The sequence below is a fragment of the Furipterus horrens genome, unplaced genomic scaffold (assembly GCF_987537825.1).
Source record: "Furipterus horrens unplaced genomic scaffold, mFurHor1.1.pri manual_scaffold_17, whole genome shotgun sequence".
In the NCBI taxonomy this organism is placed as follows: domain Eukaryota; kingdom Metazoa; phylum Chordata; class Mammalia; order Chiroptera; family Furipteridae; genus Furipterus; species Furipterus horrens.
In genome coordinates this window covers 11643990-11664912 of record NW_028327187.1, presented here as the reverse complement: position 1 = coordinate 11664912, position 20923 = coordinate 11643990, and the positions used below count along the sequence as shown (strand labels likewise).

General features: G+C 40.4%; 1 protein-coding gene across 3 annotated transcripts in view; it reads right to left on the bottom strand.

The window, feature by feature from the left end:
- The window catches only part of OGT (O-linked N-acetylglucosamine (GlcNAc) transferase), a 54794-nt gene that overhangs the window by 6552 nt on the left and 27319 nt on the right, over window positions 1–20923 (bottom strand). For 2 of the 3 annotated variants that reach the window (XM_090263963.1, XM_090263964.1), the window contains exons 15-19: window positions 16411–16536; window positions 15299–15469; window positions 15061–15177; window positions 14800–14970; window positions 13031–13183 (exon numbers count right to left, since the gene is read on the bottom strand). In XM_090263963.1, the coding sequence (XP_090120089.1) occupies window positions 13031–13183; window positions 14800–14970; window positions 15061–15177; window positions 15299–15469; window positions 16411–16536 (738 nt within the window). The remainder of the gene's footprint in view (window positions 1–13030; window positions 13184–14799; window positions 14971–15060; window positions 15178–15298; window positions 15470–16410; window positions 16537–20923) is intronic. The other variant, XM_090263965.1, reaches the window with a different exon arrangement.

Genomic DNA, 20923 nt, shown 5'->3' with positions numbered 1-20923 from the left:
TTTTTTTTTTTAATATTAGGAAGTGAAGGTTAAGGGATAGTAAACCTGCATTCACCTGCTTCCTCTTCTCCTCCACCCTACCCTCTCCAAAGGAAAAAAAATGATGAGACAACTAATCAGAGAGGAAATCAACCAAGAATCATCTCCATTTTTACCTCTCTAGAACAAGAACGAATTATGGGTACCAAAGGTTAGAACCTTCAGAGGTCCTACTTGTGAAAACTGGTCCGATGAGCTCGATGGTAATGGCATAAATGGATTCCTTCCTGGTTATAGTCCTACAATACAGGAGTCCCTCTCTATATCACGGTTCACTTATCGCGGCCTCACTGTATAGCGGGATTTTAAAAATATTATATTTAATTATTTATCGCGGATTTTTCTCTATATCGTGGGCTTTTGTGGTACTGTGTATGTATGTTGTTAAAGTTACATAGGTTTAAGAGTGTAGAATATGTTTAAGAACATAAGTAGTGTTTATAAAAGTGTGGGAAAGGTTAATAAGGGAGTGGGAAAGGTTAATAAGGGGCTGGGAACGACTTCTAAGTGTGTGGGAAGGGCTTATAAAGCCTTAAAATACATATAAATACTAAAACAAATGTAAGGTTCCTACTTCGCGGATTCTCACCTATCACGGGGGGTTCTAGAACGTAATACCCGCAGTAAGTGAGGGAATGCTGTATTGTAAGAATGTTAAATACGGGTGAATGTTAAAACGTGGGTGAATAAGCATGAAAACTTTTGCTATCAGTTCAAATCATGGGTTGGCAAACTATAGCCTGTGAGCCAAATCTCGCATGTTGCCTGTTTGTTGAAAATCAAATTTTATTGGAACACACCTACACTCATTCCCTTACATAATGTCTATGCTGTTTTCCTGCTACAAGGGCAGAGTTCAATAGATGTGACAGAGAGTGTGGAATGCAAGACTGACAACTTTAACCATCTGGCCCTCCAAGAAAGTCTGCTGATCCCTGTTTCTGAATACATAAATTTAAAAGGTTCATAAGGTGTTAAGACATTGGAAGGAGAAATCAAAAATGACTTAAAAGGTTACAACTCTTTGGAAGATTCAAAATGAGCACAATACACCGGAAGGTCAAGACAGCACAGTAAGTGAATTACAGCTAAAGTACAGAACGATAATCATTGAGAACCACCTGAGGACTGGCTGATCAGAATTCCTGTAACTAAGGATGTAAAGAAGCCACATCGGGGCTGGTAGAAGTGGCAGAGACATGGACCAGGCAGGCCTCACACCCATGGTGCGGTGATTAAGAAGAGGGATATCTTGGCTGAGGAGGTTCCCCATGAGGAGCTAAGGGTCCCAGGCACACATTAGGCTCCCTAGCCCAGCACACCAGTGATGAGAAGGTAAGTCCCCATAACATCTCACTGTGAAAACCAGGGGCACTGTGTCCCAGATAGACAAAGGGCTGCTGGAGACTGAGGCAGGCTGCTCTTAAAGGGCCAGTGCACAAACTCCCTCCCTCTAAGCTCCAGGGCAAGGGCAGCAGCTCAGAAAGCACCAGTGCATATGAGGGAGAACTAAATGGACTATCTTCATGGTGAGGGCCGGAGGGCGGTGGTCAGGGCAACTCTCTCCGGGGACCCAAGCACTGGCAAGTACCACTGTTCCTTTATTGTGCTCTCCTCCCACCCAGCCCACCCAATGGAGGCAGATACGTAATCCGTGCTCCCCTTTAACGTGGCTGGCACTGTACATCCTGCCCTGGTGACTCCCTTCACCAGGCCCGAGTCTCTTCCAGTGGGTCCTCCACAGGAACAGTCTGCCTCGGCTAATGCTGCAGACTCAAAGGACTACAAATCTCACAGGGGTGGTGGCTGCCCAAGGCTTGTGCTGCTGACTTTCTCAAAGGTCCTCAGAACGCACAAAAGTAGTGGGCGCCCTACGCTCACGCAACAGACTCTCTCCAAGGTCCACAAACCCCATACAAGCAGGGGCTGGCCTCACATAAATTATAACTCCTGCGGCAGCCCCAATCTTGCACAAATGCTGTCTGTTTTCAGTCTAAATCAAGAGCCCCTCCCAAGAGGTTCCAGGGGCCAGCTTCGAGGTGCATCAAATCTCCTCCCCCAACCAGTTCCACAACAGACATACCCAGAGGGCGAAATCAGCTTGAATAAGAATCCTGCTAAAGTGACTGTGAACAGGAGGTGTCAGCCCCCAGACAACAGCTCATCTGTGGCAGGCACGGCCAGAGCACACAGCTAGTCAGTGGGAGGGTCAACTCCACCTGCTGACATATCAGCACCAATTGAGGCCTAACTACAGCAGGGGGTGGGGGTGGGGGTGGGGCGACAACCCACACAAGGAACATCCCTGGAGAACCCAGCTCCGGTGGCCTGGGAGACTGTGCCACTGAGCCCCACAGGACACTTCCTATATAAGGCCACTAGGTCAAGACTGAGAGACGAAACAGATCTATCTCATACATAGAAATAAACACAGGGAGGCAGCCAAAATGAGGAGACAAAGAAACATGCTCCAAATGGAAAACAAGACACACCACCATAAAAAGAACTAAATAAAATGGAGGCAAGCAATCTAACACATACAAAGGTCAAAACACTGCTTATCAGGATGCTCAACAAACTTAGGGGAACAACAGATGAACTCAGTGAGAACTTAATAAGGAGATAGATACCATAAAAAAGAGCTAGTGAAAAATGAAAAGTAAAACAACTGAAATGAAGACTACATTAGATGGAATAAACAGCACATTAGATGTAGCAGAAGACTGAATCAGCAATTTGGATGACAAGGTAGTAGAAAACACCCAATTGGAACAGTAAAATGAAAAAAGAATTTTAAAAAACGAACACAGTTTGCCCTGGCTGGTGTGGCTCAGTGGACTGAGTGCAAGTCTGTGAACCAAAGGGTCACTGGTTCAATTCCCGGTCAGGGCACATATCTGGGTCATGCGCCAGGTCCCCAGTTGGGGGCCCGCCAGAGGCAACCACACACTGATGTTTCTCTCCCTCTCTATCTCCCTCCCTTCCCCTCTCTGTAAAAATAAATAAATAAAATCTTTAAAAAACAAACACACACACAGTTTAAGGGACCTCTGGGACAACACCAAGTATAACAATATTTGTATCACAAGGGCACCAGAAGGACAATAGAGCAAGCAAGGGATCGAGAACTTATTTGAAGAAATAATGACCGAAAACTTCCCTAACCTGGTGAAGGAAAAAAACACACAAGTCCAGGAAGCACAGAGTCCCAAATAAAAGGGACTCAAAGAGGACCCCGCCTGAGACACATTAATTACCATGGTAAACGTTAAAGACAAATGGAGAATCATAAAAGCCTCAAGAGAAAAGCGGTTCCCTACAAGGGAGCTCTGATAAGACTGTCACCTGATCTCTCAACAGAAGTATTTCAGGCCAGAAGGGACTGGCAAAAAATATTCAAAGTAATGAAAACAGTGATCCAAGATGTCACTGAAGTAGGTGGATGTTACACTGACCGCCCCCAGGACAAAACTGAAATTACAACTAAAATACAGATCAATCTAAATAACCAACTGAAGAGTAGCTGGAGAGAAGTTTCAAAACCAAGGATTTACCAGAAGAAGCCACATCGAGACTGGGAGGAAGGGTGGAGTCACAAAAAGGATTGGCCCCATTCCCGTGGCCGGTGGCTGAGATTCTGGAAGGATATCTCAGCTGCAAACGTTCCCCCAGGAAGTGTGGGGTCTCAAACCCATGCTGGGATCCCCAGCCCAGAGCACCAGAGCCAGGAAGAGGTGCCTATATAACATCCGCCTATGACAAGCAGTGGGGATTTGGTCCACCAAGGAGAGAGACAGGGGTCTGCTAGAGACTCAGGCACCCTCTTAATGTGCTAGTGCACAAAATTCTGTTTGCAGCCACTCACCCTGGGCTCCGGCGGAGGGAGGGTGGAGTAGACTAGAGTCGTGTCAGGAGAGACTGGGGTTTGTGGCTCTGGGGAAAAACCTGAAGAGACAACTGTCAGGATACCTGTGCTGAATCCATCTCCCACACTGCAGACAACACTGTTCTTGGGTGGAGCACTCCCCTCCTTACGGCATCAGCCTGGGGGAATACATTAATGCCACGCTCTGCAATCCTGTTACCCCACAATGTAGAGCTCACACCATGCTCAGGAGATAGCTGCTTGGACTGGCATGTAGGGAGATCCATGCAGACTCAGGGGATGTCAGTAACTGAGGTGTGTGACTTTGAGGCAGGGGCCATTCCCTCAATCTCCTGAGAACTTGACTGGTAGCGCCTGTCCTGCATGGGAAATCTGCTAGCCCTATCCTTGGGGCTCCTGGAAGCCCCACCCTCCCAACTCCTGGTAAGCCCGCCCTGCTGAGCTTCGGCTCATGGCATAATCTAGGACTCATGGGATTGCTTGGCTCTATGACAAGGGTCATTTTTCCCTCAAACGCCCAACCAGTGCAGAGCCTTACCTTCATATGGTCATATCATAGTCTGTTGTGGCCTGATCAAATATGCTGGCCTCATCCTGCCCCACCACAAAGGTGTGCAGGCCCCGTGCAGTGGTCAGCTAGACTTGATATATCCTGGGACTTTTGCTATGTGGCCTCAGACCCAGCATTGGCACCGAGTCTGAACCTGTATCAATCTGCTGAACATCACTCATGCCTACCTGGTAACTGAGCACCTACCTCATGCAACTCGAGTGCTGCCAGAGGATCTTTCAGTGACTGAGCCTAACAGGCAGTCGATAGGCGGATGCAGGCAGAGGCAGATCTAGGGGTGCCTTGAGCCTTTTGCTGACCTACCCCAGGCTCAGTGCTGGTGGAAGCCAGCCTTGGTGCACAGGTTGGTCCTTCCAATCCACACCAAGGACAAGCAGAGGCAGCCACAACCTGTGGATTGTTTTGTAGCTCCAAATAAGTTGCCCACGGCCAGTCACAGGCAATGACTGAAACTAACCTTCACCAGAGTCCCTGCCAACAGGTCCCCAAAGGGACACACCCAGTGGCCAGATTCAGACAATATCATAGTAGGATATAATTAGCTTCACAGGCAGCATATCCAAAGGAAGATCTCAGCAGGCAACAGATCCTGCTGAGGCAAAATCCACTTAGTGGTAGTCAGCACCTGAACAGCATCTAATACCCTGCGGCCAGGGTTGATCCTCACAGTCATTAAGCTTCAGGGCCCTTCCCACGAACAAAAAGGCCAATAGCAATCAAGACTCAATTACAGGGTGCTGGGCGGAGGGGAGCAAAGGGGAAAAAACTGGAACTATTGTAACAATACAATCAATAAAATATACTTAAAAAATAAAAAAAAATAAAAAAATTAAAAAAAAAAAAAAAGACTCAATTACAACAGGAGGGACCACATAACCCACATAAGGCACATTTCTGGAGCACCCAGCTCAAGTGACCAAAGAGACTGCACCACTGCGTCCTACAGGACACCTACCACATAAGGCCACCCCACGAAGACTGGGAATCGAAACAGATCTATCTAATACATAGAAACAAACACAAACAGGGAGCCAAAATGGGGAGCAAAGAAATATGCCCCAAATGGAACTGAAGAAATCTTCAGGAAAAAAGCTAAATAAAATGGAGGCAAGCAATTTACCAGATAGAGGAAAGTAGTAAGAACTTGAACAGCATGAAAACAGACATAGAAACCACACAAAAGAACCAGTCAGACATGAAGAATACATTATCTGAAATAAAGAATACACTAGAAGGAATAAACTGTAGGTTAGATGAAGGAGAGGATCAAATCAGCAATTTAGAAGACAAGTTAGCAGCAAAGGAAGGAAGGAAGAAAAAGAAGTAAAAAATTGAGGGCATTTTAAGAGACCTTTGGGACAACATAAAGCATATAACAACTTCTACATTATAGGGGTACCAGAAGGAGAAGAGAGACAGCAAGGGATCGAGAACTTCCCTAACCTGATGAAGGAAGCAAACACACAAGTCCAGGAAGCACATAGAGTCCTAAACAAAATAAACCTAACAAGGCCCACACCAAGACACATCATAATTAAACTGCAGACGTTTAAAGACAAAGAGAACATCTTTAAAGTAGAAAGAGGAAAGCCGTTAATCACCTACAAGGGACCTCAAGTAAGAATGGCAGCTGATTCCTCAAAGAAACATGCCAGGCCATAAGAAACAGCCATGAAATATTCAAGTGATGAAAAGCAAGGACCCGCAACCAACACTATTTTATTTTACCAAGCAAGGCGATCATTAAAAATGCAAGAACAAATAAAGAGCTTCCCAGACAAGAAAAAGCTAAAGGAGTTCATTACCACCAAGCAATTATTACAAGAAATGTTAAAGGATCTTCTTGAAGGAGAGAGAAAAAGAGAAACATCATTATAAAGAATAAAATGGCAATAAATAGGCCCTGGCTGCTGTGGCTCAGTGGATTGAGCGTCGGCCTGGGAGCCAAGTGTCGCTGGTTCAATTCCCAGTCAGGGCACATTACTAGGTTGCATGTCAGGTCCCCAGTTGGGGGCGCGTGAGAGGCAACCACACAGTGATGTTTCTCTCCCTCTCTAAAAACTAAAATAAATAAACAAATAAAAAAATAATAATAATAAAATGGCAATAAATACCTATTGATAATCTAGTATTTCCTTCCTTCCTTCCTTCCTTCCTTCCTTCCTTCCTTCCTTTGTTTCTTTCTTTTCAGAGAGAGGGGAAGGGAGTGAAGAGAGGGAGAGAACCATCGATGCGCAAAACAAACATCGATCAGTCACCTCCCACAGCCCCAACAGGGGACCAGCTGGCAACCCAGGCATGTGCCCTGACTGGGAATAAAACCAGCGCCCATTTCCTCTGCAGGATGACGCCCAACCAACTGAGCCATGCAGGCAAGGGCTTGATAATCACTTTAAATGTAAATGGCTTAAATGCTCCAGCCTAAAGACACAGGGTAGCTGAATGGCGAGGAAAACAAGACACACACACATGCTATCTACATGAGATCCACCTCAGAAAAAAAATAAAGGGGTGAAAAAAGATACTTCATGCAAATGAAAAGAAAAAGATAGCGTAGCAATGCTTATAAAAGATAAAAGAGACTTTAAAACAAATGTAGGAGCACCTAAATATACCAAGTACATATTGGTGGACATAAAGGGAGAAACTGACCATAATACAGTCATAGTAGGGGACTTTAACACCCCCATTGACTTCACTGGATCGATGCTCCCAAGAGAAAATCCACAAGGAAACAGCAGCCTTAAATGACACACTAGACCAGATGGATTAATTGATATCTTCAGGTCATTTCACCCCAAAGGAGCAGAATATACATCCTTTTCAACTGCACAAGGAACATTTTCTAGGATAGACATGTTAGGACACAAAACAAGTCTCAATAAATTTAAGAAGATTGAATAATGGTATGAAACTAAAAATCAATCACAAGAAAAAACCTGAAAAACACACAAAGATATGGAGGCTAAATAACAGGTTTCTAAATAACAAATGGGTTAACAATGAGATCAAGGAAGAAATTTTTAAAAATATCTTGAAACAAATGAAAATGAGAACAAAACCACTGAAAATTTATGGAACACAAAAAAGTTTTGAGAGGGAAATTGAAAGCATTACAGGCTTATGTCAGAAAAAAGAAAAATCTCAAATAAATAGTCTAACATTACACTTCAGGGAACTTGAAAAAGAACAACAAACCAAATCCAAAGTTAGTAAAAGAAAGGATATATTAAAGCTCAGAGCAGATATAAACAAAATAGAATTAAACAAACAGCAAAAATCAATGAATCCGACAGCTGGTTATTTGAAAAAAGAAACAAGTTTGACAAACCTTTAACCAGATTCATCAAAAAAAGAGGACCCAAATAAATAAAATCAGAAATGAAAGAGAAGTAACAAATGACACCACAGAAATATAAAGGATTGTTAATAAATCTTACAAACAACTATGATTACAACTAACAAAATTAAACCAGTAATCAAACAATTCCCAGCAGACAAAGTCCTGGGTGAATGGCTTCACAGGTGAATTTTATCAAACATTCAAAAAAGAACTAACACCTCTCCTTCTCAAACTATTCCAAAACTTTCAAGAGGAGGGAAGACTCCCAAGCTCATTTTACAAGGCCAGTATTCTCCTAATCCCAAAACCAGATAAAGACACTACAAAGAAAGAAAATTATAGGACAATATCCTGATAAACATAAGATGCTCAAATCCCCAACAAAATATTAGTAAACTGAATCCAGCAATGCATTAAAAAGATGATACACCATGATCAAGTGGGATTTATTCTGGGAATTCAAAGTTCGCACAGTATCTGCAAATCAACAAATGTGATACATAACAAACGAAATGAAGGATAAAAATCACATGATCATATCAATGAATGCAGAAAAAGCATGTGATAAAATCCAGCACCCACTTGTGAAAATTCTCAGCGAAGTGGAAATAGAGAGAACATACCTCAACATAATAAAGGCCGTATATGAGAAACCCACAGCTAACACCAGACTAAAGGGGGAAAAATTAAAAGCGTTACCTTTAAGATTTGGAACAAGACAGGGACGTCCACTTTCACCTCTCTTATTCAACACAGTGCTGGAACTCCTAACCACAGCAATCAGACCAGAAGTGGAAATAAAAGGCATACAAATTGTAAAGGAGGAAGTAAAACTGTCATTATTTGCAGATGATTTAATACTGTATATAGAGAACCCTAAAGATTCAAAAAAAAAAACTACTAGAACTGATTAATGAATTCAGTAAATTAGCAGTATACAAAATAAATATCTAGAAATCTATTGCATTTTTACACACCAATGATGAACTATCAGAAAGGAAAAGTAAGAAAACAATACTATTTACAATTGCATCAAAAATAATAAAATACCTAGGAATAAATTTAACCAAGGATGTAAAAGACTTGTGCTCAGAAAATTATAAGACACTAAAGAAAGAAAATTGAAGAAGATACAAGTAAGGGGAAGCATATAAGTACTATGTTCATGAATGGGAAGAATTAACATCATTAAAATGTCCATACTACCCAAAGTAATCTACAGATTCAACACAATTCCTATTAAGATACCAATGGCATATTTCACAGAACTAGAACAAATATTCCAAAAATTTATATGGAATCACAAAAGACCCCAAATAGCCACAGCAATCTTGAGAAAGAAAAACAAAGTTGGAGGAATCATGTGACCTGATATCAGACTAGACTACAAGGCCATAATAATCAAAACAGCATGGTACTGGCATAAAAAGATATATAGATCAATGGAGCAGAACAGAGAGCCCAGAAATGGACCCACACCATTTATGGTCAATTAATATCTGACAGATTAATATTTGGTACGAACATACAGTGAGATGAACACAACGCAATCTATGAATGGTGTTAAGTTGGACAGACACGTGAGAAAAAATGAAACCAGACCACTTTCTTGCACCATACACACGAATCAATTCAAAATGGGTTAAAGACTTAAATGTCAGACTCAAAACCATGAAAATCCTAGGAGAGAACACAGGCCGTAAAATCTCGGACATTTCTCATAGCAATATTTTTCTGATGTATCACCCCGGATAAGGAAAACAAAAGAAAAAAGATAAACAAATGGGACTACATTAAACTGAAGTTTTTGCACAGCAAAGGAGACCATCAACAAAATGAAAAGACAACCCACTAAATGGGAGAGCATAGTCTCCAATGACACATCTGATAAGGGGTTAATGGCCAAAATCATAAAGAACTAATAAAACTCAACACCAAAAAACCTTCAAACAATCCAATTTAAAAAAGGCAAAGGGCCTGAATAGATAGATACTCCTCCAAAGAGGACATACAGATGGCCAGCAGACATATGAAAAGATGCTCAATGTCACTAATCATCAGAGCAATGCAAATTCAAACCACAATGAGATATTACCTCACACCTGTCAGAATGGCTGTTATCAATAAATCAACAAACAACAAGTGCAGGTGAAGATTTGGAGAAAGGGGAATCCTTGTGCACTGCTAGTGGTAATGCTGATTGGTACAGCCACAGTGGAAAGCAGTATAGTTTTCTCAAAAAATTAAAAATGAAGCTGCCTTATGATCCAGAGATTCCACTTCTGGGCATGTTTCAAAGAAACCGGAAATACTAGAATATACGCACCCCTATATTCACTGCAGTTATTTACAATAGCTAAGATGTGGAAGGAGCCCAAGTAATCATCAGCAGATGAATAAAAAAGCTATGGTACATTTACACAATGGAATACTACTTGGTTGTAAAAAAAAAAAAGAAAGAAATCTTATCCTTTGAGACAGCATGGATGGACCTGGAGAAAATTATGCTAAGTGAAATAAGGCAGTCAGAGAAAGACAAATACCATATGATTTCATTTACATTGGAATCTGATGAAAAAAATAACAAAACAAAATGGAAACAGATTCCTAGATACAGAGAACAGACAGAGCTGTCAGAGGGGAGGGGTTAGAGGGGCTGGGTAAAAAGGGTGAAGGATTAAGCAAAGGAAAAACATCTCATAGACAAAGACAATAGTATGGTGATTACCAGAGGGAAAAAGTGGGTGGGGCAGGTAGAAGAGGGTAAAAGGGGGATAAATGGTGATGAAAGGAGACCTGACTTGGGGTGGTGAGCACACAACACAAGACACAGATGATGTATTATAGAATTGTACACCTGAAACCTATGTAATTTTATTAACCAATATCACCCCAATATATATTTTAAATATTTTAAAAATAGAAAGTAAAATACATGGTAACACCTAAAAAAAAAGACGAAAGGACAGGGCCTACAACCAAGACTATTCTACCCAGCAAGGCTGCTATTTAGAATTGAGAGAGAAAAGTGTTTCCCTGACAACCAAAAGCTAAAGGAGTACATCACCACAAGTATTACAGGTTATGTTTAAGGGACTTCTTTAAATAGAAAATAAGAGATCAAATACGAAAGAGAAAATATAGGAAAGAAAAAAAAGTCTCACTGACACAGGCAAACATTTAGTAAAAGCAGTGGGTCAACTAATTATAAACCTAGTACGAGGGTTATTCTTTCTCCCTCCCTTTCCCTCTCTCTAAAAATAAATAAATAAAAATCTTCTTTAAAATCCTGTTGTAAAATAAATAAATAAAATACCTAAGAATAAATTTAACCTAGGAGGTAAAGAACCTGTACTCAGAAAACTATGCCATTGAAGAAAGGTTTTGAAGAAGACACAGATAAATGAAAGGATATACCGTGCTCATGGATAGAAAGAATTAGTATCATTAAAATGTCCATACTACCCAAAGCAACCTACAGAGTCAATGCAATCCCTATGAAAATGGCAATGGCATATTTCACAGAAATAGAACAAATAATGCTAAAATTTATATGGAACCACAAAAGACCCCAAATAGCCAAAGCAGTCTTGAGAAAGAATGAAGTTGGAGAAATCATGCTATCTAATATCAAACTATACTACATAGCTATAGGCAATCAGAATATCCCGGTACTGGCATAAAAACAGACACATAGATCAATGGAACACAATAGAGAGCCCAGAAATAAACCCACGCCTACACAGTCAATTTATCTTTAACAAAGGAGGCAAGAATAAACTACAGGGTAAAGAAAGTCTCTTCAAAGTACATGGTGTTGGGGGAACTGGACAGATACATGCAAAAAAATGAAACTAGACCACTTTCTTACATCAGATCCAAGAATGAACTCAAAAATAATTACATAAATATAAGTCCCAAAACAATAAAATTCATAGAGGAAACATATGCAGTAAACTCTTTATTATCACTCTAAGCAATATTTTTTGGATATGTCCACTTAAAGGAAACAAAGGAAAAAATAAATAGGACCACATTAAACTAAGAAGTTTTTGCATAAAGACACCACCAACAAAAAGACAACCTACTGAATAAGAGAAGATATTTGCCAATGATAGATCCAATAGGAGTAAATATCTAAAATATGTAAGGAATTCATCCAACTTAACACCAAAAAAAACCCCAGCCAATTGAAAAATGGGCAGAGAACGTAAATATATACTTCTCCTAAGAGGACACACAGATGGCCAACAGACATATGAAAAGATGCTTAACATCACTAATCACAGGGGAAATGCAAATTAAAACCAAGAGATAGCACCTCACACCTGTTGGAATGGCTATCATCAGTAAATCAACAAACAAGTGCTCGTGAGGATGTAGAGAAAAGGGAAGCCTCATGCACTCTTGGTGGGATTACAAATCGGTGCAGTCATTATAAAAAATAGTATGAGCTTCCTCGAAAAACTTAAAATAGAACTACCATATGACCCAGCAATTCCACTTCTGAGCATTTATCCCTAGAAATCCAAAACACTAACTTGAAAATATATCTGTACTTCTAGCCAACATATGGAAGCAACTTAAGTGTCCATTGATAGATGACTGGATCAAAATGTGGTACATATATAAAGTGGACTATTACTAGGCCATAACAAAGGAATGAAATCTTATAAATCTTACCATTTGTGACAACACGGCTGGACCTAAGAGGGTATTATGCTAAGTGAAGTAAGTCTGACAGAGAAAGACAAATATCATATGGTTTTACTTACATGTGGAATCTAAAGAACAAAATAAGCCAACCAAACAGAAAGTAACTCACAGATACGGAGAACAAACTGATGGTCACGAGATGGGAGGGGAGGTTGGGAGAATGGGTGAAAAAGTTGTGAAAGGAAAGAAGTAGTACAAATCGCCGTTTATAAAAATAGCCACGGGAGGGCAGTAAAGCACAGCACAGGGAATACAGTCAATATTGTAATAGCTACGTACAGTGTCTGAGTACTAGACTTATTGGGGTGATCACTTCCTAAGGTATATAAACATCTCATCACTATGTTGTACACCTCAAGTAATATAATACTGTATGTCACCTCTAACCGGGTGTGGAGGCAGCCTCAGCAAGATGACTTGTACACAGAATCTTTACCAGTCTCTCAATATTAATACCAAATCCACACATACTCACATTTGCCCACATCTGCAAAGTAGAAGGGTCAATTTTATATAACTGATTAAAGTTACAATACACAATGGCATCTTCCGGTAACCCGTACTGAGAACGTGTGGTTACAATAATGGTACGGGGAACCTCCTCTCCAGTGGCAGCCTTATTGTTGATCTAGAACAAGAAAAAGCATATGATAATTATATCTAAGGTCACCATAGCCCAATATTTTTTAATCACTGAAGAATCCTTAAGATGCAAAATGGTATAACTATTGAGAGTCATGTCACTGATGTATAATAAGAGAAAATATTCATGACATATTAAGTTAAAAAGAAAAGTTACAGCATTACCTTAATTTGGGCGGGGAGGAGTGCACTATGGAACTTCTCAGCCAAGTTATCTTTAAAACCCTATTAACCCAAGAGCAAGGTTTTGCTCACTCTTCTTTGTGAATGAAATGTCCTTTTCTAAATCATACACACCCTTCAAGGCTAAATTTAAATTATTCCTCCAAACACCCTCTACTAACACTGTCTCTCCTCATACTGATCGTCACTAATTATTGAGCACCTATATAACCAATTAAGAGTCTTATATAAGCTTGCAATTCCCACACACCTGAGTACTGCCTTACATTGTTCTGTGACTTCCTTTTTGTGTGTAAGACCGTTTCACACACATGGGCATTTGTGTTCTACACTCAAAATTCTGTCTCTGGATATTTCAAGAACTACACTTCTTTTAAGTCAAACATATCTGCTCACATGTCTGCTCTACTGTTTCCAATGCCAAGAAACCAAAGGGAAAAAGAACACAATACTGTCTTTTTAGCCCACACGCACAGTGAACGATTATTATTAATTCCTTTACCTCCTATTAAGGAGCTGACCTGGGATCAAAGAGTTCATTTTGATGACCTTTGGTATAAAATGTTGTGCAAATTAACATTTTTAGCTCCTAAGAGGTCGAAAATCTCTTTGCCTTATGATCCCTCAACAGAGCTACATATTCACTTATTCAAGTATGCGTTATATATTTATTGAGCACATATTACACTACCGTGGCTAAGACACAGATCCTAAAATTCAGTGGAGAATACAAAACCAGGAGATTATGCGTTGCACTGGACGTAAAGATAGATCCCAAATCCTACAGAAGTTATAGTACACAACGCCATCAGGGAAATCCAAATTAAAACCACAATGAGATACCACCTCACACCTATCAGAATGGCCATCATCAATAAGTCGACAAACAAGTGCTGGCGAGGACGTGGAGAAAAGGGAAGCCTCATGCATTGTTGGTGAGATTGTAAATTCACTCACTCACTGTGGAAAACAGTATGAAGGTTCCTCAAAAATTTAAAAATACAACTACCGTATGACCCAACAATCCCACTTCAGGATACTTATCCAAAGAAATCTGAGGAAAAAGATAGGAACAGATTCTTGGAGGAGCTCTCTGAACTGAAAGTCTTAAAGATGAGTACAAATTAACTAGGGAAAAGGATGAGTTAGTTACAGGACCAAGTACACCATTGCTGAGTGAAGCCCCAGCAGGAAATAACAAGATACAAACACAGCAGACTCTCACTAGTGTAACCTGCTGGCTGAATCCAGGAAGCTCTTAAAATCAGACAAACCTATATAAGATGCCAATTTCCACTTAACTCATTTCCTCACCTACATAACAGGAATAATTATGCTTACCTGCTAGACTTACTATGAGATTTCAAGGAGATGAATATATTCCTAGCAGTACATATTATACTTTATTTCTCTTCTCACCTGGGTAGTTGCCAGTCCGTTGCTAATACTGAATCCATTAATTGTTATCTGAATTTGTCCTCTGTTAATCATTTCAATAACTGCTTCTGCAATAGTATTCATAGGGATAACTGGCATATTAAGAGCTGTATTACTGCTGTCTGCATTCTCTCCTCCTTCAGGACATTTCATCTTTAAAAAATGGCACAAGATACATCATTAGGGAGAAGATCCTAAATACAGATAACTTTATTTCAATGACAATATTGTCCGGGTTCTGACCTTGATAATTTTCACATCTGGTAAACTATCAAGAAATGCTTTGAGGTCAATGCCATTCAGAACAATCCGATTGTCATAAATGTGCCCATTGGACTTAAAATCGATGACTGCCTTTTTCTAAGTGGGAGGGGGGGAGAAAAAGTTTTTAGATGTCTTTTAGGATGTATAGGGACAACAGCAAGAAAACAAATGACTACAGTCCTTTGCAGTTCCCCCACAGCACTGATTTTCTACCTACCTTCAGATGAGGGAACATATTAGCATGATCCCCAATAAAGAAAGTATGAGGCATATAAGCTAGTTTCTCAGAATACTGCTCAGCAACTTCAGCTGGTGAGGTCTCCTGATCAGTGATGATATAATCCATGAAAAGTGCCCCACTAGTTCCAGGGTATCCCAGCCACATTGCCTAAAAGAAAAAAATATCAGACCAAAAACTAAGAACCTTCATCCAACAGGTCTAAAATTAAATAAATAAACAAACTAGGAGGATCGACTTCGTTAGCCAGGAGCAATCCAAATAGAATTTTAGACTAACATAAGTGCTAAAGTGTTTTTCCAGTTTACAAAAGAACACAGAACAACTGCAGGGGCAAGTAAAAGCTGGTTTACACTTTTGAGTGTGCCAAACACAGTTTATTCCTTTTTTTAAAATCCTCACCCAAGGATACGTTTATTCATTTGAAAGAGAGAGAGAGAAACATTGACGGGTCGCCTGCCGTACACACCCAGACTGGGGACCAACCCTGCAACCTAGGTATGTGCCCTGACCAGGGATCAAACCCACAGCCTTTTGGTGTTGGGGAAGATGCTCCAACCGAGTCACTCAGCCAGGGACCCAGTTTATTCTTATGTTTTTATTTATTAATTATTGTTATTATTTATCTGTGTTATAACTGTAGACCTACTTTCGCCCATCCCTGTATTTATACCCAACTTTGAAAAGCGTGCCTCTGTATACATGTACTGTGAGCACTGTGTTCTACACTCAGAATTCTCTGACCCTGTGCATTTCAAGAACTATAGTTTTTGCCCTGGCCAGGTGGCTCATTTGGTTGGAGAGGCTGCAGGTTTGATCCCCAGGCAGGGGATGTACAGGAGGCAACCAATCTGTTTCTCTCTCACATCAATGTTTCTGTTTCTCTCTCTCTCTCTCTCTCTCTCTCTCTCTCTCTCTCTCTCTCTCTCTCTCTAATTGGGTGAGGATTAAAAGAACAAAAAAAGAACTATACTTTTTTTCCTTACATCAGTCTGCTCTATTGTTTCCTGTGCTAGGTAACCAGAGGGAAAAAAGCACATTGCTGTCTTTTTAGCCCAATAAACATTGTGAGCAATTAGTAGTTCCCTTACCTGAATAGGAGCTGGCCTGAGAGCAAAGAGCTCATTTCGAGCTCCCTTGGTATAACCATTCATGTTCACAAGAATGTGTATACCATCCTGATGGATGCGATCAGCTGCTTTTCCATTGCATGGAATCTATGGGATAAAATAAAATAAGGACTCGTTATGTACAATCTCAGACTAATTCAATTAGTTTTAATGGCCTTAAGAATTCCGATTCCCCAATGCAAAAGAGGTAAGAACACAAATTATACTAATGCAGGGTAAAGATACAGTTAAGTGCCATTAAAAATGGGCCCATAGCATTACAGAAACAGAATAGGTTTGACCTGTGAACAATACCGGTTTGGACAATATGGGTCCTCTTATATACAAGTTTTTTTTCCAATAAATAGACTGGAAAGTTTTTAAGAGATCTGTGATAATTTGAAAAAACTCAGACAAATCACAGCCTAGAACTATTGAAAAAATTAAGAAAAAGTTAGTTATGCCATGAAGACATAAGATATATACAGATACTAGTCTATTTTATCATACTCTCATAAAATGTACACAAATCTATTATAGAAGTTAAAATTGATCAAAACTTACACACTTACAAACCATACATGATTCCATTTGCAGTTGAGGGAAATGTAAATAAAGATGTGGTATGAAATCATAACTGCATAAAATTATCAAAATTATCTGTAGTACATACTGAACTACTCTAATAATTTCATAGCCACCTCCTGTTGCTATGGCAGAGCTCCACCATTGCGGGTATCTGCTTAAAACACCATGTGACGCTAATCATCTCTGTATGAGCAGTTCATCCCCCAGTGAATTGTGTACGGCAGTCAGAAGTGATCTCTGCGGTTCTTGCAGACTTCTCATCGTGTTTGGTGCAATACTATAAACCCTGAATGACACCATGGGACCCATGGAAAGTGCCACTAGTGATGCTGAAAGTGCTCCCAAGAAGCAGAGAAGTCATGACACTACAAGAAAAGAGTTGAACTGCTTGGTATGCTCCACTGTAGACTGAGGCCTACAGCTGTAGTTGCTAGCTGTTTCAACATATATGAATCCAGCATAGGGAACCATTATAAAAATAAGAAAGAAAGAAAGAAAGAAAGAAAGAAAAGAGCCCTAGCTGGTTTGGCTCTGTGGATTGAGTGCTGGCCTGCGAACCAAAAGGTCGCCAGTTCGATTCCCAGTTAGGCCACATGCCTGGGTTGCGGGCTGGGTCCCCACCTGGGGGTGCCAGAGAGCCAGCCACACATTGATGTTTCTCTCCCTTTCCCCCTCCCTTCCCCTTTCTCTAAAAATAAATAAAATCTTAAAAAAAAAAAAAGAATAGTATAGGAAAAGGTGAGGCCAAAGAACTTACATGCACGACCCATGGACATGAACTGGGGATGGGAGGGAATTGCTGGAGGGAAAGGGGTACTGGGCGGAGGAGAGCAAAGGGAAAACATTGGGACACTTGTAACAGCATAATTAATAAAATATACTTAAAAAAAAATCTTGCGCTTTTGTGAAGTACCTTTCTATCTCGTATTGAAAGTGTGGCTTTTATGTGAGTGTCAAACTGCTGTAAGAAAGGCATACCTAAAAGATTAAAAATGGAACTGCCTTTTGAACCAATGACTCCACTACTAGGATTATACCCGAAGAATCTTGAAACCCCAATTCAAAAGAACTTATGCACCCCTATGTTCATTGCAGCACTGTTTACAATAGCTAAGTGCTGGAAACAACCTAAGTGCCCATCTGTAGATGAGTGGATCAAAAAACTGTGGTACATTTACACAATGGAATACTATGTAGCAGAAAGAAAGAAGGAACTCCTGCCATTTGCAACAACATGGATGGAACTAGAGAGAATTATGCTTAGTGAAATAAGCCAGGCAAAGAAAGAAAAATACCATATGATATCACCTAATACAGGAAACTAAAGAACAACACAAACAAAGGAACTAAATAGAACAAAGAGCAGAATAGCAGTCAATAGGGGGGAGGTGAAAGGGAGAGAAGGGGGATAAGTAAGGGAAGGGTTTAATTAAAGAGCCTGTATGAAGGACTCATGGACATGGACAGCGGGGAGGGATATGATTGTGGGAGAGGGGGTGGGTTGGGTGGGGGAGAGAAATTGGGGGAAAAGGGGACAACTGTAATTGAAAAACCAAAATTAAAAAATTAAAAAAAAAAAAAAAAAGAAAGGCATACCTATGTAATCAAATATGATTTGAGAAAAAGCAAAGTCATTATATGACAACTTAAAGCAAAAAGAAGGTTGAAAGATCTCAAGTTGAAGAATTTAATGCTAGCAAAGGATGGTGTGATCGTTTTAGAAAGAGGTTTGTCTTAAAAACGTCAAGGTAACAGAAGTACCTTCTGTCAACCAAGATGAAACAGACGAGTTCCCAGACACCATTAAGAAAATGATTTAGAAAGAATATCTACTTGAACAGGATTTTAATGCAGATACAAGTACCCTAATTTGGGGGAGGTGAGGAATGCCACAAAAGACATATACTAATAAGGATTTACAGCAGGAAAGGAGAGACTCTGTTTTGTGCAAACGCAGCTGTGTTTATGATCAGGAATACCCTTATCTGTAAAGCTGCTAACCTCCACCCCTCACTCCCACCCAGCACTGCAGGGAAGAGATAAACGCCAGCTGGCAGTCCTTTGCTTTTACAAGACGACCTGGACAACAGGAATCCTAAGGACCTTGCCAGTAAAGACTGCCTTTTAGGCTCTTTTGCTATTGGACAATGCCCCTGGCCACCCAGGACCCCAGTTCAACACCAAGGGTATCAAAATGAACGACCTGCCCCCAAGCACAACATCTCTAATTCAGCCTCTAAATAAGGGAGTCGTAAGGACCTTTAAGGCTCATTACCCATGGCACTCTATGGAAAGATTTGTCAACTCTATGAAAAAGAACCCCGACTGACAGAATGGCATGGAAGGCTGGAAGGATTACACCACGGAAGATGCCATCGTTGTTATAGGAAAAGCTGTGGATGCCATCAAGCCTGAAACAATCAATTCCTGCTGGAGAAACTGTCCAGATGTTGTGCGTGATTTCACAGGATTCATGACAGAGCCAGTCAAGGAAATCATGTAAAAAGGTTGTGGATGTGGCAAAAAAAAAAAAAAAAAAGTGGGGGGCTGAAGGGTATAAAGATAGGTGTCTTAGAGAAACTGAGCAGCTAAGAGGCACCATGCTGGAGGAATTAACAGAAGATATCTTGATGGAGACAAGTACTTCCAAAGCAGGGCAAGCAGAAAAACTGACATTAGGCAATCTGGCAGAAGGGTTCTGATTTGATTGTTCAAGACTGCTTTTGACTTCTATGATGTGAGCCTTTCTATGATATAGGTGCTGAAGCTAAAGCAAACGAGGAGAGGGGTTAGTACCATATAAAACATTTTTTTCAAAGATTTTATTTATTTACTTGCAGAGAGAGGGGAAGGGAGGGAGAAAGAGAGGGAGAGAAACATCAATGTGTGGCTGGCTCTCTGGCACCCCCAGGTGGGGACCCAGCCCGCAACCGAGGCATGTGGCCTAACTGGGAATCAAACCAGCGACCTTTTGGTTCGCAGGCCGGCACTCAATCCACAGAGCCACACCAGTCAGGGCCATATAAAACATTTTTAGAGAAATGATGAAAAAGCAAACACTGCGGACAGAAATTACAAATGTATTTCTGAAAAATGCCAAGGCTGCCTGCCTGTTATGCCTCCTCTTCCGCCTCTACCTCCGGAGACTGCAAAACCTACCCCTCCTGTTTCTGTTCCTCCTCCTCCTCCGCATCCTCAATGTGAATCAGAGGACGAAGGCCTTTAGGATGATCCACTTCCACTTAATGAATAGTAAATTATCTTGCCGTGCAGTTAGTAACGGCAAGAACTGCATGAGTCATTTTTGTGTCATCATTGCCTACGTATTCATCGATGGAGAACATCGTGTGCAAGACCCGTATGGAAGTTCACAGCCTATCCTCAAATAGGTATAAGATGAATACTATTTAATATAAAGTTAAAAATGTGTTTTCCTGCACTTTTATAACTTCGCTTTCAAAAAATTACATTACCATACAGGATGTCTATCAGCCTATAATCACAGGTGAATGGTTTTTAAAAAAATGTAACAATGTTTCTAAAATTGTTATGAATATGATTTAATACTGCATGCCACAAGAAATTTTATTACGATTCATTCATGAGTGTCTAGGCTAGGCTACCATGAAGCAATCATAGCAATTACACTGGACTACCATAAAGCAACCATATTGCTGCTGCTTCATTATCAATGCAGGAATCATCATACTTGTAAATAAATGTCTATTTTTCACATTATCTTTTCATTTTTAATGTCTAGTGTTAGTAATACACATAACAGTGTTTTGAATCATCTAAGCCAATATTGATTAGGTTCTGACAGATGACTCATCTTGTAAACAGACAGCATTACGGTATTGATAAACACAGTACAGTACTACAAACGTATTTTCTTTCCATTATGGCT